Source organism: Aotus nancymaae, unplaced genomic scaffold (assembly GCF_030222135.1).
Source record: "Aotus nancymaae isolate 86718 unplaced genomic scaffold, 86718_ANA_hifiasm-v0.15.2.pri h1tg000007l, whole genome shotgun sequence".
NCBI classification, from domain to species: Eukaryota; Metazoa; Chordata; class Mammalia; order Primates; family Aotidae; genus Aotus; species Aotus nancymaae.
In genome coordinates this window covers 31610723-31634653 of record NW_026988418.1, presented here as the reverse complement: position 1 = coordinate 31634653, position 23931 = coordinate 31610723, and the positions used below count along the sequence as shown (strand labels likewise).

The 23931-nt window shown below is 34.8% G+C and overlaps 1 protein-coding gene across 2 annotated transcripts; it reads left to right on the top strand.

Annotated features, from left to right (window-relative positions):
- The first annotated feature begins 909 nt into the window (after positions 1–909).
- Positions 910–23194, top strand: DEPDC1 (DEP domain containing 1). Of its 2 annotated transcripts, XM_012442818.2 has the most exons (12): positions 910–1028; positions 3417–3682; positions 8538–8694; positions 9111–9229; positions 9658–9788; positions 11471–11518; positions 14349–14489; positions 15531–16376; positions 16804–16976; positions 19052–19228; positions 20690–20875; positions 21430–23194. In XM_012442818.2, the coding sequence occupies exons 1-12, from the start codon at positions 981–983 to the stop codon at positions 21568–21570; spliced, it is 2433 nt and encodes an 810-aa protein (XP_012298241.2). In that variant the 5' UTR covers positions 910–980; the 3' UTR covers positions 21571–23194. The 2 variants fall into 2 exon arrangements, with proteins under 2 accessions (XP_012298241.2, XP_012298242.2); XM_012442819.2 differs by lacking the exon at positions 15531–16376.
- The last annotated feature ends 737 nt before the right edge of the window (positions 23195–23931 follow it).

The window sequence follows — 23931 nt, the reverse complement described above, 5'->3', positions numbered from 1 at the left end:
CAATCTCCCAAGTCCACCGTACTAAGGGATTCTTAGCATCAGCTAGTTTTAGACCGGTGACAGGGTATTTATTAAAAGCATGAAGTCTGCACTCTGTCAAGGAAACCTAAGATTTTGAGCAAGTCTCTTCAACTCTCTGAATGTAGTTTTTGTCATTTGAGAACTGACTTCTGCTGAAGACTTGTTTTCTAAGATCACAGTGAACTTTTAAGTGCATAATCATGATGCAAACATAACCAGGATTCATATACAGTGGTAGATTTTAAGGGAAGCAATTTAGCAAGTTGTACACAATCTTTCCCAAGCCCTACATTGTATGTACGTACGAATGTCTGCCTATAATCTCTTTTACTACCCAGTTCAGGGGTTCTGAATGATCCATTTTACTACCCAGTTACAGGGGTACTGAACCTACATTTTAGCACTTGAGAGAATCATGGCCCCTGCTGAGAGAAGAGAGCGAGAAAAGTGCGACACATATCCATGAGGCTGCTTTGCCTTCTAAGCTAACACTGCTGAAGATTCTGTAGAGCCAGACAGAAAAACTGTATTTTCTTGTCTTTTCAAATTTCAAATTCCCATAAACCAAAGGCTGGACTCCAAATAATCTCGTTTGGAACTAAACTGTCCATCCCTTCTGAGCGTGGAAACATGACTCCGCCTCATCGCGGACCGCAGGAGGGAGAAGCAGCGCCGGGGAAACAGAGCCTGTCCCACCGCAGCGGCCCCAGGCCAGCCCAACCCGGCCGGCGCCAGCTGCCGGAGCCCGAAGACACTGCCGAACCTCCTCGGCCCCCGCCGACTCGGCCCGAGGCTGGCTGCGGCGTCACGTGACCGTGGGCGCGACCAATCCGCGCGGCCCTCTGTGCCATTCAAATCGGCGGCGGGGCCAACGGTTGTGTGGGACACGCCGCTGCCTGGGCCGCTGAGCCTGAGGGTCGCTTTCGCAGCCATGGACGCCACCGGGCGCTGACAGACCTATGGAGAGTCGGGGTGTGACTCCCGGGCCTTATCGGGCCACCAAGCTGGTAAGACAGCTCGGATAGAGGGGATCGGACAGCGGGCTGATGACTGTTACCACTGTTACGTGAGACTGTTGGTAGTTTTACCTCATTCGGAGGGATGAGTCCCAGGATCCCTAGATTCAATGAAAAGGCTGGCGAGGGGAAGTAACGGGTATGGCACCCTTGCCAGACTCACCGCTGCCTCTAGTTGGAGGGCCCGGGCTCAGGTCCGCAAGGAAGCGCCGCACGTTGGCTGCACCAGACTCGCTTTGAGGGGCGACTCCTGTGCCCGATGTGGTCAGCGTCCCCTGTGGCGTCGTAGAATATTACGATTTAGATGCTCCCCTCGCCTGATTTTCTACCCTTATAAGAATTAGGGAACAATTGGGAATGACGTCCAAAATTTTGTTGGGTTAGGTTGGGGGCAAGCCCGAATGTGGTAATTTTGTTTATTGAACTCATAGAATTTAACGCAGTATGTACCGGCCGAATACCACTAGGATAACTGCGGCTTCAAAACAGTATTTCTGAGTACCCGTCAGGAGCCACTGCTGGTGGTCCCTGAATTTGCATGTACAGCACTCCTAAAGCGTTTTGTGAAGTTGGGTCTTCGGTTCTATAGGATTCTGTGGTACTGATTATGTGACGTTAGGGGAGTCCCCTACCTTCTGCGAGCCTGTTTCCACATTGGTAGAGTAGATTACTAATACGTGCTCGCCTTAAGGGGTTTCCTAGGAGGATGCACTTTGGGAAAGTGTGTCGTGATCTGTAGAATAACAAGCATTTTCCTCTCAGGAATGCCTTTCAGGAATGCCTTTCAGGTGGGCATGTAGTATTAGCCTTACTTTATCAGTGTGGACACTGAGGCTCACAGACGATAAATGCCTTCTAAAGTCACATCAACAGCAAGTGGCAGAGCTAGAATTCATATCTTCCTAATATGGTGATCTTACATGGATTCTTACATGGATTATATGTAGGAACCTCAATCAGGTAGTCTTGCCACATTATTTAAAACTCGTTAGATGAAAGTAGTACAAGCATGCTGTAAAAGAAAACATGCACTGAATGCTTACTAGTACTTTACATCATTTTGTCATTCCAACAAGCACGTTAGGTAGGTTCTTTTGTTCCTGTTTTGTGCTTAAGGAGACTGAGGCATAGAGATTGAAGATAGACCCAAAAGATCATAAACAGTGTTAGAGCTAGAGCTGGGAAACCAATCCTACTAGTCTAACTCCAGAGCCTGCTCTTAAAACCACTATTCTGTACTGCGTCTCAAAAAACCCATTCTGCTCCTTTAGTACAGAGACCCCTTCCGTCATTTTTATTACTGTGTTCTCAGACCAGTACACAGTGGACAGCTCAATATCAGTTTCTTGGGTAAATAAATATATAAAGTGGGAAAATGTGGAAAGAAAACAATACAATCATCAAGTTTTCAGCCCTTAAATTCTGTCTTGTGGTATCAGGGCCACATAGGTTAGATAAGCGGTAACATAGCTAGTAGTGGCATAATAGGTTGCAAATTAGATTTGACCGCTAATAGAGGATTTTTCTATTAAAAAGCGATATGTTCATTTTATATCACCATCACCTCCATGCTCCACTGTTAGAACTGTCACAAATGTAGAAGTTAGGCTGATTTGAGGACAGTTTAGAAAATAAATATCTTTGTAAAATGTACATGTCACAGGGTCATTAAACATGCAGTGGGCTTACGGCTTATTTAATTTTTCCTATCTGTTTTATGCTCACTACAGAAATCTTCACAAAAGAGATACTATAGTAAATACATAAACCATTTTAATCTTAAAGATATTTCACCAGTAAAACTATTGCCTGCCGTAAGTTTTGCTTAGCCAGCACAGTAGTTGAGGGTACAGGTTCTAGAGTCAATCACACCTGGGTTTGAATGCCAAGGTTCATCACTTAGCTATGTGACCTTGGTCATTTTATTAATCTCTGTGTTTTATTTTCCTTATCTCAAAAATGAGGAATTAATAATACCTATTCATAGAATTGTGATAATTAAAGTGAAATAGTTAATGTGAAGCACAGTGCTACCAACATTAATATTAATTGAGGTAAAAAACAAGGGTCAATGTTTTCTCTATTGATTGCAGTTCTTCCTAATTTCTAGGTTTTTTTAAATAAGCTGATCAGCTATTGAAGTGCTTCTAATAAAAAAGCTACTACATAAAAATATTACTACAGCACTAGAATTAACAAAAACAAAGCAGTGTAAGATATAAAATTTTGTGTGGCACAAAGAAGATGAATGATTCTTCAAGAATTATTATGATGTAATCAGATGTGAATTAAAGAATTGTCTTTACCTAATGTACTTCAGATCAATATAAGATTCCATTTTTCTTCAATTTTTAAAAAGTATTTTCCTTCTTTTTACAGTGGAATGAAGTTACCACATCTTTTCGAGCTGGAATGCCCCTAAGAAAACACAGACAACACTTTAAAAAATACGGCAATTGTTTCACAGCAGGAGAAGCAGTGGATTGGCTTTATGACCTATTAAGAAATAATAGCAATTTTGGTCCTGAAGTTACAAGGCAACAGACTATCCAACTGTTGAGGAAATTTCTTAAGAATCATGTAATTGAAGATATCAAAGGCAGGTGGGGATCAGAAAATGTTGATGATAACAACCAGCTCTTCAGGTATTGAACACATATGTAACTATAAAATTGAATTACTATAAAGTTTTATCTGTACTTATACTTTTCTATAACAGCAGCTTCTTCAAAGAAGTAATAATTTCTTTGGAAAACTATTAATGCTCTTAGTTCAATTAAAATAATTTAGAAAAATTGTAATGTTAAAGTTAATTACTATAAAATTTAAACTTTTTAAGTGTTAGATAGCATATATAATAAAGTAGGGAACTTTATTTTATATGGGAATAAAAGGGAGATAGTGAGCTATTATCACTTCTGCATATTTTGAACACTTTATAACATTTTAAGGGCATATTACTGACCTTTAGTTGCATAGATTCTAGATTTACAAGACAAGTTCACATCCTTGCCTTCAAACGTGTAATTTAATCTAAGAATACATGTAATGAGTTAATAGCAAACCTTATATAACAAATAGGGCCAGGTGAGGTGGCTCATGCCTGTAATCCCAGCACTTTGGAAGGCTGAAGTAGTCAGATCAACTTGAGGTCAGGAGTTTGAGACCAGCCTGGTTAACATGGCAAAACACCGTCTCTACTAAAAATACAAAAAATGAATTGGGTGTGGTGATGCACACCTGAGGCTGAGGCATGAGAACTGCTTGAGCCTGGGAGGCGGAGGTTGCAGTGAGCTGAGATTGCACCACTGCAGTCCAGCTTGGGTGACACAGCAAGACTCTGTCTCAAAAAATAATAAGATAACAGAAGAAATATACCACAGATTAAAGAAAATACTTATTAAACAATTAAAATATACTAGAAACTCTGATGATTTTCATATGTGTTGTTACTTAATTGCTACAGTAGCCAAGCAGGGTAGGTATTTACCCCTTTTAACAGATGGAGAAACTGAGACCATGCTTCAACAAATCTTGTTCTGTCTGCCTGAAATGTTTTTCCACTGTGAGGCACTGTACACATTTGTCAGGCTAGTAAACTTAAACATTTCCTTTAATATCAACTCCTTTATAGCCTCCTCTGTGGAACTTTTCTGACTCCCACAAGCCAGCATAATTGCTTTTCTCTTATGACCTACAATTCTTTGTTATATAGCCATTAAACTAGGTCTGTGGAATCTAATATCTGTGCCTTTTTTTCTACATAACATTAAGTTATTTTCAAATTAAACTGTCTAAGAATTTATTGTTTCCTATGTACCAAAAATGATTTATGTCATACAAGTAAACTACAATAACAATCACATGAATAATCCATTTTATATAGCACTCTACAAATCTTGCCTCTCTTAACTAGTCCTCTGTTATCTTTGTGGGCTCCTTTACTGCTGCTCGTCCTTTAGCTCACTCATCTTCGAGTTCCTTCCCTTGTCCTTACTTCACCTTTTCTGTAGGCAATCTCATGCCATGTCTTCACCTACTTTTCTTATGACTTTCAGGCCTCTCCTGAAATAATATCTCTCCTGAGCTTTTGGCCCATTTTTTTCAAGCACCTCCTGGAAAGGCACTTCAAATATACCATGTAGAAAAATGACTATCACCCCCTAACCTGAATTTTGTCTTCTTAGGTTTCCTATCTGAATAAATGGCATTGCCTTCCCTATAGTTGCCTTGATTCTTTCCCTTTCTTCTCCTTTGAATGTGATTTAGTCTATTGTGTTGCCTAAGTAATTCTCTGATCTCTACACTTCTCTCTCCAAGATAAATCTTCTTTTTGTTAGGATATAATTCTTACCTGGATTTCTCTTTATTTGTTTTGTTTTTCGTTTTACCTGGATTTCTGCATAAATCCTCACCTAGTCTCTCTACCCTTAGTCTTTTCTGCCTCTTGGGCTCAAGTGATCCTCCCACCTCAGCCTCCTGAGTAGCAGGGACTACAAGCACACATCACCATGCCCAGCTAATTTTTGTATTTTTTGTGGAGATGGAGTTTCACTATGTTGCCCAGGCTGGTTTCAAAACTCCTGAGCTCAAGCAATCCATCCACCTTAGCTTTCCAAAGTGCTGAGATTACAGGCATAAGTCACCGTGCCTGGCCTCTCCTAGTCTTTTACTATGGCAACTATAAAGTACGTAGAAATAAAGTTTACCAAAAATGTGTAAGACCTTACTGGAGAAAAGTATTAAGTTGTATTAAATAGCATAAATGGAGAAAGATATTCTGTCCATGAATCAAAATACTTAGTATCAGGTTTATACAAGTCAATTCCCTCAAAATGAAATAGAAACTCAGTACATTTTCATTCAAAACTTCAATGTAGTTTCTTTGTGGGACTTGATAAGCAGATTCTAAAATTCATTTGGTAAACGCACAAGAGAATTTTGAAGACCAAGATCAAACTTCTGAGGTCTTCATACTTTTGAGGTCTCTAAAAACTTTCTGTATAAATTTGATGTATGAGGCCAAGCAGAGTGGCTGACGTCTATAATCCCAACACTTTTGGAAGCCAAGGCAGGAGGGTTACTTGAACCCAGGAGTTTGAGATCAGTCTGGGCAACACAGGGAGACCCTTTCTCTACAAAAAAAAAAAAAAAAAAAAAAAAAATTAATTAGCTAAGCATGGTGGCATGTGCCTGTGGTCCCAGCTACTTGGGAGGCCAAGCCCAGGAGGTCGAGACTATAGTCAGTCATGATCACACTATTGCACTCCATCCTAGGTGACAGTGAAACTTAGTGAAGAAAAAAAATTGACGTGTGGTAAAAGATACGATAAAGTGAAGAAACGCCAAACGCATATTGTTTATATATATTTACTAAAATATAAAAACATGGAAAAGAAATACAACTATAGGCTTATAGTTATGAAGCTGTAAGTTTATAGATTACTCACTCTTAGGAAGAGGGGGATATGAATGAGCAAAGAATTTCATTTTTTTAAAAAAAGGAATTATTTACACTCCCACCAACAGTGATATAAGCATTCCATTTTCTCCACAACCTTGCCAGCACCTGTTATTTTTTAATTTTTTAATAGTAGCCATTCTGACTGGTGTGAGATGGTATCTCATTATGGTTTTGATTTATATTTCTCCAATAATGAATGATACTGAGCTTTTTTTCATATGCTTTTTGGCCCCATGTATATCTTCTTTTGAAAAGTGTCAGTTCATGTCCTTTGCCCTCTTTTTAACGGAGTTCTTCGTAAATTTGTTTAAGTTTCTTGTAAATGCTGGATACTAGACCTTTGTCAGATTCACAGTTTGCAAAAATTTTCTCTCATTCCATAGGTTGTCTGTTGATTCCATTGATAGTTTCTTTTGCTTTGTAGCTCTTTAGTAATTAGATCCCATTTGTCCATTTTTGCTTTTGTTGTAATTACTTTCGGCATCTTCATCATGAAATCTTTGCCCATTCCAATGTCCAGAATGATATTGCCTAGGTTGTCTTCCAGGTTTTTTATAGTTTTGGGTTTTACACTTAAATCTTTAATCCATCTTGAGTTAATTTTTGTATATGGTGTAAGAAAGTGTCCCATTTCAGTCTTTTGCATGTGACTAACCAGTTATCCCACCACCATTTATTAACTAAGAAATTATTTTCTCATTGCTTGTTTTTGTCAGTTTTGCTGAAGATCAGATGATTGTACATGTGTGGCCTTATTTCCGAGCTCTCTATTCTGTTTTATAGGTCTATGTGTTGGTTTTTATACCAGTACCCTTTCATTTTGGTTATGATAGCCCTGTAGTATATTTTAAAGTCTGGTTGCATGATGCTTCCAGCTTTGTTCTTTTTGCTTATGATAGCCTTGGCTATTTGGGCTCTTTTTTGGTTCCATATGAATTGTGGACAACTGTATGGTGATTCCTTAAAATCCTAAATCCAGAATGACCATTTAACCTAACAATCCCATTACTAGGTGTATACTCAAAGGAATATAAATCATCTGTCATGAAGACACATGCACACATATGTTTATTGCAGTGCTATTCACAATAGCAAAGACATAGAATCAACGTGAGTGTCCATCGGTGGTAAACTGGTTAAAGAAAATGTGTACATATACACCATGGAATACTCTGCAGCCATAAAAAAGAATGAGATCATGTCCTTTGCAGGAACATGGATGGAGCTGGAGGCTATTATTCTTAGCAAACTAACAAAGGAACAGAAAACTAAATACTGCATGCTCTCACAAGTGGAAGCTAAATGATGAGAACACATGGACACATAGAGGGGAACAACAGACACTGGGGCCTATTGGACAATGGAGGATAGGAGAAGGGAGAGGATCAGGAAAAACAACTAATGGGTACTAGACTTAATACCTGGGTGATGAAATAATCTGTACAACAAACCCCCATGGCACAAGTTTAAATATATAAGAAACCTGCACATGTACCCTGAACTTAAAAGTTAAAATAATTAAAACAAAAAAAGAAGTCTGGCAAAATGTCAACAATTGAATTGGTTGACAGTTATATACATGGGTATTGTTTTATTATATCTTTGAAACATTTTATATTAAAATAAAAGGAGGTTAAAACATTACAATCAAAAGAAGCAACAGAAACTAGTTCCAGAAATTAGGACAAACACAAATAAAGGGGGGAATATGCAAACTAGATAACTCATCAAAGAAATTTAGGAAATGTAACATTCTAGAGCCGTTTTGTATGTAACCAATACCCCTCCAACAGAATTGACCCTAATCATAACCTTGAATTATCCAGAAATGAAGTTAAAATACACACAATATACTAAAGAAAACAGGAGCCTATTAAAATTTTTTAAAGGTTTAATGGGAAAATTTATTTGTCTAGAATCTTTATTCCTTGGTAGTATTAATAAATCAGACTCTTTGTGTGAATTTTAAAATAAACAGGCTCTAAAAGTTTGTTTCTAATCTCAAATAATTTACTTTCTTATTGTTTTTAAACCAGATTTCCTGCAACTTCACCACTTAAAACTCTACCACAAAGGCATCCAGAATTGAGAAAAAATAACATAGAGAACTTTTCCAAAGATAAAGATAGTGTTTTTAAATTACGAAACTTATCTCGTAGAACTCCTAAAAAGCATGGATTACATTTATCTCAGGTAACACATCCTTTTACTAATTACTGCTTTAAATATAATTACCATGTACTCAATAATAGAATCATTAAAAGTAAATGATTCTTTAATATTTAAAGCCAGTACTGAAACCTCCTAACCTACACTACTTTATATATATATGTATATATAATTGTTTGGAACCCATAGAAAGAATAATAAAAATGGTAGTGAGGCATAATTGAAAATAATAGTTATATAATTTAAGTGTGTTTTGGTTTAAATTGGTTTGAGGGAGGTAGAGACAACTGAAAATTAAAAACTCTATCACCATGTTACATTATTTCTTCAGGAGGCACTTTATAGCTCCACAATGGACTGATAGTAATAGAATTATTGTTGTTTTCAATATTTAAAAGTTTTGAACATAACAGATTAAACCAAAATAATCCGTTTTTCAGGAAAATGCTGAGAAAATAAAGCATGAAATAATCAAGGAAGATCAAGAAAATGCAGTTGATAATAGAGAACTAAGCCAGGAAGATGTTGAAGAAGTTTGGAGATATGTTACTCTGATTTAGTAAGATAAAATTAAGCTTTAATGAAGTTCCTGAAGTGTTTTGATTATTAATTTGACATTTTCATCAAAATATGCAAATGAATCAGAACAGATTAATTCTCAAAGCTTAGAATGCAACCTGTATATGTGTTTTTAAATAAATACTCTTGTTATAGCTCTAATATAGTAGAAATTGAATGTTTTGGTATGATTTCCTTTTTCTTTGAATCAACATTGTGGCCATAGTTTGGGATATATATTGGAATCCTTTTAAGATTATTGAAATAAATATATTTGAAAGAGGATACTAAATATAAGTCTTAGAAATTTGGGTAAGAGAAAAATAAAATGTTCTGATGGCTTTGTTTACCAGTCATATTCATTTATATGTATAATCTGTCCCATTTATTTTATGAAGAAAAAAAGTTAATATTCTTTCTTCTGTTTAGCCTGCAAACAATTTTAGGTGTGCCATCCCTAGAAGAAGTCATAAATCCAAAACAAGTAATTCCCCAATATATAATGTACAATATGGCCAATACAAGTAAACGTGGAGTAGTTACACTACAAAACAAATCAGGTTGGTATTAATAAAAGAATTGGAACTTTCTAAAACTAGCCAACAAATTTGCAACTATAGGAGGGTAAAGAAAGACCCAAATGTTGAAAGTAGAATACTTTATGGAGCATCAGAGGGGCTATCATAAGTGCTTTAGTAATAACAGTGGAATAATTTTTAAGTGAGTATTATTCATACTATTATAAGAAATATTTTATCTTCTAAGATAGATTCATTCATGATATTTAAAACAATGGCAAGGTTAAACATCCAAAAGGTATACAAATATAACAAAAGTTTTGATTAAGCCCATTTTTGTTGAGGACCTGCAACATGTCAGACATTGTGCCAAAGATTAATGATAAGTAAGATAGAAATGTTCCATACTCTCATGAGGCTTTCATAAGTAGTGATGTACAAATTAACAGGAGTCAAACATATATACAAAACTGTAATAACGCAACAAAATAAGCTCAGACTTTCAAGATGAGGATTCTAAAGGGCACTGGTTTTTTGTTTTATATATTTATTTAGCTAATTCAGATTTAGATACAAAAATCAGGGAAACAATTCAAGCTAGATAGATGTATTAGAAAACTTAGATTATAAGAAATGTATTAATAAATCTCTCAAAATTATAACTAATGTTTTTATGATAAGTTTCTGACTATAGAATTAACTGACATGTATTACTTTGGGTTTCTTTTTATGGGCAAGAACTTTGAATTTTTAATTGTTGGAACAAAATGTAAATGTTAAAACTGATGAGTTTGCTAGGTGGCATATGCATGTAGCTGTAGACCAGTCCCTTCTTCCATTACCTAAAATAACATGGTTAACAGTATATGCCCTCATTTAAGATTTCTATTCTTTCTAACCCTGTGTCAAAAAAATGCTAGATTTCTATGGAACATATTTTATTTAGTGGCAGTTGAAACATTTTAAGCAAACTTCACTATAAAGGCAGCAAAATAATCAGATATAGTTCATTTCAATCATAGGTCTCACCCAAATCAGTAATATTCAAATAGCATAGTAATAGGCAGAATAGAAACAGGGATGAAGAAAAGATGATGGTAGTAGATAAAAAAGAATGTTGAGTTTATATCTAAACACTCCCTCAAAATAATTAATCTTCAATTTGGCAGTATTTGTTATGTGTAATATGAATCAAACTCAAAATCTCTGTAATTTTTTCAGACTTTTTCTATTTTAAAATATTGACTTGATCCTGTGTCTTATTAAATATATGATACTTTTTAATCCTGGTAATATACACATATACAAATGTAATGTGTGTGTGTGTGTATGTGTGTATCACATAGGCGTGATATTTTGAAATATACCATCATAAAAATTGGGTTGGGTGCAGTGGCTCACACCTGTGTCCTAGCACTTTGGAAGGCCAAGGTGGGTGGATCACAAGGTCAGGAGTTCAAGACCAGAGTGGCCAAGATGGGGAAACCTCATCTCTACTAAAAATATAAAATTAGCCAGTTGTAATGGTGGGCGCCTGTAATCCCAGCTACTTGGGAGGCTAAGGCAGAGAATTGCTTGAACCTAGGAGGCAGAGGTTGCAGTGAACTGAGAGCTCACCATGGTACCACAGCCTGGGTGACTGAACAGGATTCCATCTCAAAAAATAAAATAAAATAAAATAAAAATTGTATAGTTTACTATATAATATTTTTCTTTTTGTGTAGATGACCTCCCTCACTGGGTATTATCTGCCATGAAGTGCCTAGCAAATTGTAAGTTGTGTCTGTGTGTGTGTGTGTGTTTTATGTTGATGGTATTTAACAAGAACCAAGGAAATTTTTAAAATAATTTATTAAAGTCCTGATAAAGTATATAATTTCTCTTGATATATAAATGAAACTCTAGTGGAATTGATTACATTATAGAGCCCTTAACTTTTTCTGTTTAGAAAGAAGGTAATTTTTTAATTTAAGTATATTATTTATGGTTTAATTCACATAAATTATAAAGTCATAGGCTAGAGGATCTCAAAGGATTTTTAGGTGAAATCCACACTAATTGACTCAGTGAGGCTCAAATGGCTTGAATTCCATAGGATTTCTATTGTGTAGAAGCATAGAATACTATAGATATATTAATGTGACCTTATGTTATGAAAAAAAAATTATCTGTCATTGTAGTAGTTTGTTTTTGCATTGCTATAAAGAAATACTTGAGACTGGGTAATTTATAAAGAAAAAGGTTTAATTGCCTTATGGTTCCACAGGTTGTACAGGAAACATGGCTGGGGAGGCCTCAGGAAACTTACAGTCAAGGCAGAAGGTGAAGGGGAAGCAGGCACATCTTACATGGCTGAAGCAGGAGGAAGGTTGTGGGTGGAGGTAGTACACACTTTTAAACCACCAGATCTTGTGATAACTCACTCAGTATCACAAGAACAGCACCAAAGGGGAAATATACCCCCATTATCCAATCACCTCCCACCAGGCCCCACCTCCAACACTGGGGATTACCAATTTGACATGAGATTTGGGTGAGGACATACCCAAACCATATCAGTCACTAATCCAGAAATTTTTTTAGCATTTCAGTGATCAAGCTTTTTAGTGATCAGTGATAATTGATTTTTGTAACACAAAACCCTAGTTTGATACAAAATCCTAATTGCGTTCAAAGTTAATTTTTCAAATGTACAAAGGTATAAGCTTCTAAATCATCAAAAGTTAAATTATATTTTAATAGCTTTAATTACAAATATAGTTTTCTAGTTTATACAAAGTTAGCATTTTCTAAAATGCTAATAGGGTTTTACTAATGTTCAGGGTAACTTTATATTCCTTTGTTGTCCACTGGGTGTCAATATGACAAAATGATATTGAATAAACAGCAATAAAGTAAATACATTTCAGAAACATTTTATTTGTCAAATTAAGATAAAAATCTTTATTATGAACTTAAGACTTAAATTTGTGTTTCTACTTTCCAAGCGTAGTTAACTATTTTTCTGTTTCATTCCTTTGCTCATGGTTAGGAAATCAGATAGGCATACTGACAGGGATTCCTCTGACATCCTATCTTTAGGGATTGTTTCTTCCTTCTCTTTCCAATTTATGTAATACCTAAATGATACCAATTATATAACTTACTGGATTCCAAATTAGCAACAATGTATTTAGCCAGAGGCAGAGTTAAGACTTGCTTTACTTGTTATTCCATCCCCCTGAGTAATTCTGTGAGATGTAGGAATTAGTGATCAGTGTACCATCCCAATTTTTCCAACAAAGGAGACCAAAGCCTAGAGAATCTTCTTTTAATGCAAAGTAGCTAGAGCTCAAACCTAGATCCTCTATAAATTCAATATTTTTAATATTTTTAATTCCTGTAAACATGTATTTTCTGTCTTAGAGAACTTTCTAATGATTATCAAATCTTTTATTCCACATATTAATGTATTTCTTATGTCCTTAGAAAAATATCTATTTACTGTTAAGAGTATGTATATGTGTGTGTGTGAATTGTTTTCTTTAATTATTTTTTCAGTGTGTGCTTACATTTGTATGTCCATACAAAAGTTTGGAAACAGAGAAGTAAGAAATATTATTTGGATTTTGAAAGAGAGACATTTTAACTTGAGAGATAGTATAATGGCTCTAAAACCTAGATGCATTTAACAGTCACTAAAGAGACTATCCAGAGATTCTGAAGTGGTTAATTTAGTAGGTCAGGTATCTTTTTTTTAAAAAAAAATCTCCCCGGAAGATTATTATAGGGTGAAGGTTCTCAGGTTAGTGTTTGGAAATCACTCAATTGGTGAACTAGAAGCAAACATTTCTAAATCAGTAAATTTCTGGCCCCACCTTCATGGATTATTGTCTACGTAGAGGAGTTTGTATTTTTAATAGGCACATTGGATGATTCTTTGATATAATCCATGAACCATACTTTAAATGTTGTTGGAGCTAAAAGTCCTGGGCCTTGCTCTTATTTTAAACTGCTCTAACTTCTAATTCAAACTTTGCTACCAAAGTCTTTTTCATCTTGGGCAAGGTACTCTTAGCCTCAGTTTTCTTATCTATAAAATCAGATCTTATTTTTGAGGAAAACACAAATGAGTAGATATGAGTGTTTCAATAGTTGTGTCAAGCTTAAGAAACAACAATGTGAAGATATTATTTAAATTCATTAAGGCTATGCTTCATATCAGAGAAAATGTATTCATAAAAATGTAAATTTACAAAAAGACAATTCGAAGGAATTATTTGTATTATCCAAATATTATTTCCTTTACAAAATGAATTGCAATAAAATCTCATTAAAATAAACTTCCTTAATGCTTTTAAATATGATATTAAAATTTTGCTTTATGAACAATTTTTCAGGTATACAAATGTTAAAATGAAACAAAATACTAGCAATTGACTGCTTTTAGTGGAAAGATAATGATGAATAATGAGACATGCCCTTTAAATTTTTGAGCTGTGACAGAATTTGTTGTTAAACATAGCTCCTTCATGAAATACAGATTTTATACTTTTTATATTTAAAAATTGTATTTAAATTAAAATATACTTTGCCTTTTTCTTTTTCCCTTCTGCTTCTTAGGGCCAAGAAGTAACGATATGAATAATCCAACTTATATTGGATTTGAACGAGATGTATTCAGAACAATTGCAGATTATTTTCTAGATCTTCCTGAACCTCTACTTACTTTTGAATATTACGAATTATTTGTGAACATTTTGGGTATGTGTGGATTTTACTTATTTTAGTTCATTTTGTTAAAGTTTTCAAATTTCTTATAATTTAGAAGATCTAAAGGCATAGATAAATATGAAGTTGGCAGCCTACAAATTATTTTAAAACTCAGTGAAATAAGATCCCCAGGTTACTCATACTTTCACCCAGCCAACTACCAATTTGGGACTTTCCCCAACCCCCTGCCAGATTCAATAATTCATTACAATGACTCACAGAACTCAGAAAAGCACCTTACCTATGACTGTTAGTTTCTTATGAAAGCTAGATCTCAAGAATAGCCAAATGGAAGAGTTACACAGGGCAAGGTATGAGGGTGGGGGGTGGCACAGAGTTTCTGTACCCTTTCTAATCATGTCATGATCTCAGCACATCATGTGTTTACCAGCCCAGAAGCTCCCTCAGCCTGCATGTTTTAATTGAAGTTTAATTACCAAGACATGACTGATCAAATCATTGGCCACTGTTGTCGACTGAACTCAGTCTCTGGCCCCTTTCTCCTTCCATAAGGTTGTGGTTGGTGATGAAAGTTCCAACCATGGCCAGCCCTGAGTTACCTTAGCATAAACTCAGATATGCTGAAACAGGCTTGTTATAGTAACAAAAGACCCATCATTCAGGAAATTCCAAGGGTTTTAAGAGCTCCATACCAGGTACCAAGTACAAAGATTAAATATATGTATTTTATTATACCACAATTGTCTTATAATTATGAGGTTTCTAGTACTTGCAGACTAAGAACAGATATTTTTGAGCGTATTCTGGCTCAATCCATTTAATTAGGCTATTGAAATAATTTTTTAAGGTTATATTACAAGTGGGAAAACCACTCATCTGTCTTGCACGTTTGTAACCGAATGTTGCATGTGTCCTATTTAAGTGGCTTCTGAATTAAGCAACTACTATGTATACTATACTAACAATATATACTATAGTAATGCTTTATTTTTTAACTTTACTATTGTTTTTGTTTTATTTTTGTCCACTGTCATACAGTTGCATCTTAATTTTTGTTTCATTTCCTGGTAGTTGTTTGTGGCTACATCACAGTTTCAGATAGACCCAGTGGGATACATAAAATCCAAGATGATCCACAGTCTTCAAAATTCCTTCACTTAAACAATTTGAATTCCTTCAAGTCAACTGAGTGCCTTCTTCTCAGTCTGCTTCATAGAGAAAAAAACAAAGAAGAATCAGATGCTACTGAGAGACTACAGATAAGCAATCCAGGATTTCAAGAAAGATGTGCTAAGAAAACGCAGCTAGTTAATTTAAGAAACAGAAGAGCGAGTGCTAAGGACATAATGGGAGGAAGTTGTTATAATTTAATAGGGTTAAGTAGTATGCATGCTCTATCCTCTAACAGCAAACCAAGGTGCTATTCTTTGGAAGGAATTGTAGATGTGTCAGGGAATTCAAGTAAAGAGGCATCCAGTGTATTTCATCAATCTTTTCTGAACATAGAAGGACAAAATAATAAAGAGTTTTTAGAGTCTAAACCCAAGCAGGAATTCTTGTTGAATCTTCATTCAGAGGAAAATATGCAAAAACCATTCAGTGTTGGTTTTAAGAGAACCTCTACTTTGACTGTTCAAGAGGAGTTGTATAATGGGGAATGCAAGTCAAAACAGCTTTGTAGGTCTCAGAGTTTGCTTTTAAGAAGTAGTACAAGAAGGAATAGTTATATCAATACACCAGTGGCTGAAATTATCATGAAACCAAATGTTGGACAAGGCAGCACGAGTATGCAAACCGCTGTGGAAAGTGAACTCGGAGAGTCTAGTGCCACAATCAATAAAAGACTCTGCAAAAGTACAATAGAACTTTCAGAAAATTCTTTACTTCCAGCTTCTTCTATGTTGACTGGCACACAAAGTAAGGTTGTTGCTCTCAATGCATGCAGTATTAACTTTTAGTGTTTACTAACTCTGTGTTTTGCTTAACTGGCTTTTTCTTCTTGCTTAATTTTTTTCCTCCAAGAGGAATTATTATAAAAGCCTTTTGTCTATGGCATAACCAAGATTTATTCTCTTTACCTAAAGCACTTATTTTCTTTTTTTGTAATTTCATTTATTCTGAGTCATTTAATTTGTAATAAATGAAGAATTTTAATTCTTAGAAATAAGTTGTAAAGAAAGTAATGAGAATCTTACCATGGTTTTGAGGACTATAATTTCTAGAAAGTTAAAAGAAATGAAATACTAAGATATTATTTTACCTACTTTATGTAACTGTATATACTGGTAGTATGAAAGCAACTAGTGTCATTGATTATTTTGGGGGGGGTAATTTTGCATTCTAGGTTTGCTGCAACCTCATTTAGAGAGGGTTGCCATCGATGCTCTACAGTTATGTTGTTTGTTACTTCCCCCACCAAATCGTAGAAAGCTTCAACTTTTAATGCGTATGATTTCCCGAATCAGTCAAAATGTTGATATGCCCAAACTTCATGATGCAATGGGCACAAGATCACTGGTAAGTTGATTTCTTATGGAAAGAATAAATCTGGTTCATAAACCAAAATAAGAAAACCAAACTATGTAAAAGTACTACTCAAGTGATGTCTTAGTCTTAAAGTGCTAGATTCTTAGGTTGGAAAGGTTCTTTAACCTCTTCTCGCAGCAAAATTTTGGTGTATTAATCTTTTGTGCAGAGTTTGTTATACTTTCACATGCTGGTGTTAATCTTGACTGGGGACTTTGCCTGCTCATTCATCCTGTATCATTTCATAGCAATTGATCAATCAGACCACATTATGTTGTCTTATACCAATTCTGTTTGGTGGATAAGGAAGAGGAAATGTAGGCAATGTTGAAAGCTTAAGGAGACTATAACCATAGAAGTAGAGAACTAATGGAACTTAATACATTAGTCAGTGTTTCAGAGAATATAGTAATGGGAAAGTAGATCACTGTGGAGAAGAAGTGGGAAGCACTGTCGCCAAACAGCCTCAGGCTCCTTGTGAGAATGAGGACAAGGGCATTTATATGCAGAAAATTGATTGGAAATAAACCTTTGAAATAGTATCTTTAATCTCTGTCTATCTCTTTTTTTTTTTTTAAGTCACCACTTCCTCAAAATGCAACTTCAATTTTCAAGAGGTTCCTATAGCAAGGAATCTGGAGTTATGCTTTCTTTCATTCATTATTAAAGATAGTTCTTTAATAGTGACAGACCTAATATAAACAAGAAAAATTATTCTTGAGTAACTATAGCATTATCAAAAAGCATAGAAAGTTTATAGAGACAGAGGTTTACGAGACATGACTGGGAATGTGATAATTTTGGTTTTGCACTTTTTGGATTTGAAGTCAATAGGACCTCCAAGTGAAATTTATCCAACAGAATGTTGGAAATATCAGCTGAGTGAAGAAAGATCAGAGGAGAAGGCAAATTGTTTTGATTATTTCTTAGGGAAAATACTTGAAGCTATGAGAGTAGATGAGCTCTATAAGGCTAAGAATGTGGAGAGAGAGCAAAAGCCTGAGGTCTGAGCTGTGGAAGGAGACAGGAAACCCTGACTGATGTGTAGAAATAAAACTAAAAATATATCAAGTCCATAAATATGCTGATCATATACTATGTGTGAAATATTTAAAACAGAATTCTGATTTCTAAGCATTTTAGGATGAGGTGTGTATATGTGTTACAGTTAGAGGATTGCATAGATATATGTGAGAGTAATGAGTTTTGAAACAAATTTTATCACAGAATTTGAAGATTCCTTAAGATGGAATGGAAAAATGTGTGTTTTAAATTGCTGTCTAAAGACTGACAGAATAAGCATTTAAAAAAACTATTTTCCAGCCTTTTAAAAGATAAATGTATCAACTTTGCAACCACTTACGAATATAAGTGTTCATATGTTACACATTCTCCTGTATGTGTTTTTTGTGGGATTTATTTAATATAATTAGTTATTGTTCTCTGACAATCTTTAAACTTAAGCAACATATATATATGGTATTAATAGAACCTATGGTGTTTACTGATAAAATTGTAGAAAAAACCAAAGCCTTTTATAATTCTTGGGAATTACATTAAGGATATACTTTTTTTTTTTTTTCTGGTTACACAGGATCACGCTCTGTTACCCAGGCTGGAGTACAGTGGTATGATCACAGCTCACTGCATTCTAGAATTCCTGGGCTCAAGAGATCTTTCTGCCTCAATTTCCCAAGTAGCTGGAACTGCAGGCATGCACTATCATGCCTGGCTAGTTTTTTATTTCTTTGTAGATACAGGGTGTCACTATGTTGCCTAGGCTGGCTTCGAACTCCTTGCCTCAGGTGATCCTCCCACCTTAGCCTCCCAAAGTGCTAAGATATAGGCATGAGCCACCATGCTCAGCCATGGAAAAATTTTAAAAAGGATTTAAATATAATCAAATTCTTGTGTTTCTAACTGTAAAAATCATTGTCCTCATTTTTAAACTGAGGCTGCTTATCACTTTATCCCAATACTTAAAGCAATGCTACCTGGAAATTACTGATATTCTAATTTGTATACAATTTAGCTTTTTAAATTCACATCTTTTAATATGTTTCTAGATGATACATACCTTTTCTCGGTGTGTTCTATGCTGTGCTGAAGAAGTGGATCTTGATGAGCTTCTTGCTGCAAGATTAGTTTCTTTCTTAATGGATCATCATCAGGAAGTTCTTCAAGTACCCTCTTACTTACAGACTGCAGTGGAAAAACATCTTGACTACTTAAAAAAGGGACATGTAAGTATTGTAAGTCTTAAAATTCTCTGCAGTAGTCAGTTGCAAGTGGCAAACTCATCTCTAAGTAGCTTAATGAAAAAGGAAGACTTTATCAGCTCCCATAAACAACCTCTAAAAGTCAGGAATGTAGACAGTATCCAGGACTCAAATAGCTATATGACTCTTTCTGTCCCCTCCATCTCTTACTTATTTCTGTTTTGATCCTGTGTTACGGTGGCCCATTCACATGATGAGGAATATGGCTAGTTGAAGTTCATGAGTTTACAGCTTTACCTTTGCAATTCAAGGGAAACAGAGCCATTCCTCCATCTCCAATTTTAAAAGCTCTGGATATAGACTCTTAGCCTGGTTGAGGTTAAATATGCATTCTTTAGGTTGTCAGGAGTAGAATAGAGATAGGGCCTTACTCTGATTGGCTCTGCAAAGATTAAAGGAAAATTTGTTCTTCACAAAAGGTAAAGGTAGAGTGGATAAGATGGGAAGGAACTATTAAAAGAAGGAGAGAAGGAATACTGAGCAGCCAAAATAACAGACATCTACTGTATTCTGTCTTTGGCTGCCCAACACCTGTTTATGTTTTTCCCATACGTACCATTCTAATATTGTCCTGGCTTATAACTATCGCCTAGAATTTCTTTCTCTTATTAGCAGATGTTAGAGGCTCTGCCTATATATGTCCCCAAGCCTCAAAAAACAATAAATGTCCCAGCACTTTGGGAGACCGAGGCGGGTGGATCACGAGGTCAAGAGATCGAGACCATCCTGGTCAACATGGTGAAACCCCGTCTCTACTAAAAATACAAAAAGTTAGCTGGGCATGGTGGCGCATGCCTGTAATCCCAGCTACTCAGGAGGCTGAGGCAGGAGAATTGCCTGAACCCAGGAGGCGGAGGTTGAGGTGAGCTGAGATCGCGCCATTGCACTCCAGCCTGGGTAACAAGAGCAAAACTCCATCTCAAAGAAAAAAATAAAAAATTAAAAAAAAAAAAGAAAACTAAAAATATTTCATTTCAGTAAATATGCTGATCATCTACTACCTGCACTGTCAGAACATTAAAGTCATAAGATGAATTAGAATAACACTTAGATTGTTATTTTATAGTTAAAAGAATAAAATTCATAGTTAATAGTAATAATTATAATACCTGTCTTTATTTAATGCTTAGTGTGTGCTAAGCCCTTTATATACATTTTCTTATGTAATTTCCATGTTAATGATGAAGAAACTGACTAAGAAAAGTTAAATAGATTGTTGAATGCTACAAACCAAGTAGATTATGGAACTGGGGTTTAGAACCTAGTGACTTCCACTCCACTACTGCATATTACATAGTTTTCTTAATGTGCTGAATGTTTGATTGGTGGTAAATTATTAGGTGCTAGATCCCATCAAAAGAATACTCTTTATCATATAAGAGCATGACCAGAATTAACAGAGTTGTATCATTTTGATCACTACAGATTGAAAATCCTGGAGATGGACTATTTGCTCCTTTGCCAACTTATTCATACTGTAAGCAGATTAGTGCTCAGGAGTTTGATGAGCAAAAAGTTTCTACCTCTCAAGCTGCAATTGCAGAACTTTTAGAAAATATTATTAAAAACAAGAGTTTGCCTCTAAAGGAGAAAAGGAAAAAACTAAAACAGGTAAGAGAATAGCAAGTTCTCCATCATGTAAATATTTTCTAATGTGCTGTTCCTGGTTGTTAATAACATTTAGAATCTATTTTCTATTTTAATATTTTAGATTTTAAGTTTGAGGTATATAGACTATATATTACAATGACTTGTATATGTGCATTAACCTAAAACATGTGAGTACCTACCTGATTTTGTTCTTCATCCTGAATTTTAAAATAATACCAACAATAATAATGTATACTCTCTTTTATTACTAGTATTTTATATAATTATAGCTTGTATTAGCCTGGGAAAGCAATTATAAAGTATGAATATGTATCACAGAGTGACTCATCAGTATGTTTTAGAATTTTTAGCTCTAAAAGCCCAGTGGCCCCATGATTCTGCCACTTCCAATTCTAAGTCTGAGACATTCAAAGAAATGTGAATACTAGATGCCTGTGTCTTTCATAGGTTTTACCAGTGACAAAGAAGATCTGGAATTTAGGGGTAGAATTAACATCAGAAGAAAAAGAATCCTAGAATGTTAATGAGATCTAATTTCTCACCTCATTTTTAAGTTTCAGAAGGAATATCCCTTGATATATCAGCAAAAATTTCCAACCACGGAGAGCGAAGCAGCACTTTTTGGTGACAAACCTACAATCAAGCAACCAATGCTGATTTTAAGAAAACCAAAGTTTCGTAGTCTAAGATACTAACTGAATTAAAAATTATGTAATAACTTGTGGAACTTTGATAAATGAAGCCATATCTGAAAATGTAGCTACTCAAAAGGAAGTCTGTTATTAATAAGATATTTCTAAACAAACACATTGTGTAAGGAAGTGCCAAACTAGTTGTTTTTCAATGTGAGACTACTAGGAAACTAACTAGATCTCAACTGAGAGCACATAACTATAGGTGATACCAAATACTTTTTGTTTTTAACACAGCTATTCGATAAGGCTATCATGATGTGCGCTAAAATTTTATTTACTTGAATTTTGAAAACTGAGCTGTGTTCATCAAGATTAAACTATAATTCTGTTTTTGAAAGAAAACATCTTCATATGTGCAAGTTCTGGAATACTAGCTAACGAATTAGTTGTTTGGGGTTACTTCTTTGTTTCTAAATATAAGAATGTGAAGAATATTTGAAAACTCAATGAAATAATTCTCAGCTACCAAATATTGCACTCTTTTGTATGTTCTTTTTCCACTTTTGATCTATTTATGTATATGTTTGTGTTTTTAAAATATGTGTATATTTTGCCAGATTTTGTTTTGCCTTAAATAGTATCCCCAACTGCTTCAGTTATTCATTTGTTCAATATATATATTTTGAATTCTTATTTTCATAATCTATTAGAAGATGGGGATATAAAAGAAGTATAAGGCAATCATATTCATTCAAAAGATATTTATTTAGCAACTGCTATGTGCCTTTCATTGTTCTAGATATGCAGAGACAATGATAAATAAAACATAAAAATCTCTTCCCTAAGGTATTTATTTTCTAATCAAGGGAGATACACCCATCAGATGCTTAAGATAACAGCACTACCCACTGAAATCAGGGCATATAGAATCATTCAGCTAAAGACTGACTTCAGTGATTATGAAACAGGTCTCTAAGCTAGTGGTTTTCAAACTGGTGCAGATTAGACTCACCTGAGGAGTTTTAAAACAGCCTATATGCCCAGGGCCTACCTTATACCAATTAAATCTGAATTTTAGGGATGTTATGTAGGGATTAGTATTTTTTTTAATCTAGGTGATTCCAATATTCAGCCAACTCTGAGAATCAATGTCCTAAATGTTTGTTATAAACATTTACATAACTGCCAAGATAGTGGCACATTGATTTTATTTTTTCATTGGAAGAAAATGCCTGTCTGCCAATTACAAATGCCTCTCATCTTAAAAACAAGGTTCTTCAGGTTTCTGCTTGATTGACTTGGTGCAAACTTGAAGCAAGTTGCCTTCTATTTTTTACTCCAAGATTGTTTAATACCTATTCCTTAAGTGTAAAGAAATATATATTGCCTGGGTTGTAATAAAATCTTAATGTTTAATGACTATTCTCATTTCTCAGTGTAATTTCATATGATTTCTCTATAAAATGATAGTGTTCCATTTAACTTTACTGATTTTTATTAAAAATCCTGGACAGAAAATTATAAATATGTCTTTATCCTAGTACTCTGGCTATAAAATTATTGAACCAAATTGAATTCTTTCTAAGGCATTTGTATCCTAAAGTTTTTTTTGTTTATAGATATATAAAATGTGGATTATGTTGCAATTTGAGATTAAAATTACTTCGGTTTTGTAACAATTTAATTTTGCTTTTGTATTATTGACATTAAATATATAAATCATAAAGTCAGGAAACTTTCATGTGCATTAATGTGCATACAATTGAGATTACAAAATATATGGCACAATGCTTTTAATAACATCAACTCTCCAGTAAGGTTTGAATCCTGCTGTGCTATTAACTAGCTAGTAAACTCAGACAAGTTACTTAACTTCTCTAAGCCCCAGTTTTCTTATCTATAAAATGAAGATTATAATAGTACCTCTCTTTTAGGATTGTGAGGATTAGTAGGATAATGCATTTAAAGTGTTTAGCAGTGTCTTGCACAGAATAAGCAGTCTATAAATATTAGCTGTTACTAGAATCACCTAGGATTATAGCACTAGAAGAGATCTTAGCAAAAATGTAGTTCTTTATGTTGCTTTGGACAGACATGAACCAAAACAAAATTATGAACAATTGATGAGTCTTATTAACTATTTTTCATTATGAGACAAAAGTTCTGGTTATACCTACTGGCTGGAAATTTTTGATCTAGTTGAGAGGGAAAAATTGATGAGGAAGGAAGGAATGGATATCTTCAGAAGGGCTTCGCATAAGCTGGAGCAACGGACATTCCATTCTAAGAGAAAGAGTAAGTTCAAATAGAGATGAGTTGACTGGTAGATTTGGTAGTAGCTGCATGTAGAAATCTCTTCTGATTGCTTTTACTTTCTCAGCATATAAGAATCAAAGTCAACTGCTACAAGTAAAGAGGGGA

Bases quoted from the DNA above. Each gene is read 5' to 3' on its own strand.
- DEPDC1 (XM_012442818.2), top strand. From the start codon at position 981: ATGGAGAGTCGGGGTGTGACTCCCGGGCCTTATCGGGCCACCAAGCTG. The intron at 1,029-3,416 runs GTAAGACAGCTC...TTCTTTTTACAG, and splicing joins CTTATCGGGCCACCAAGCTG to TGGAATGAAGTTACCACATC. The intron at 11,519-14,348 runs GTAAGTTGTGTC...TCTGCTTCTTAG, and splicing joins CATGAAGTGCCTAGCAAATT to GGCCAAGAAGTAACGATATG.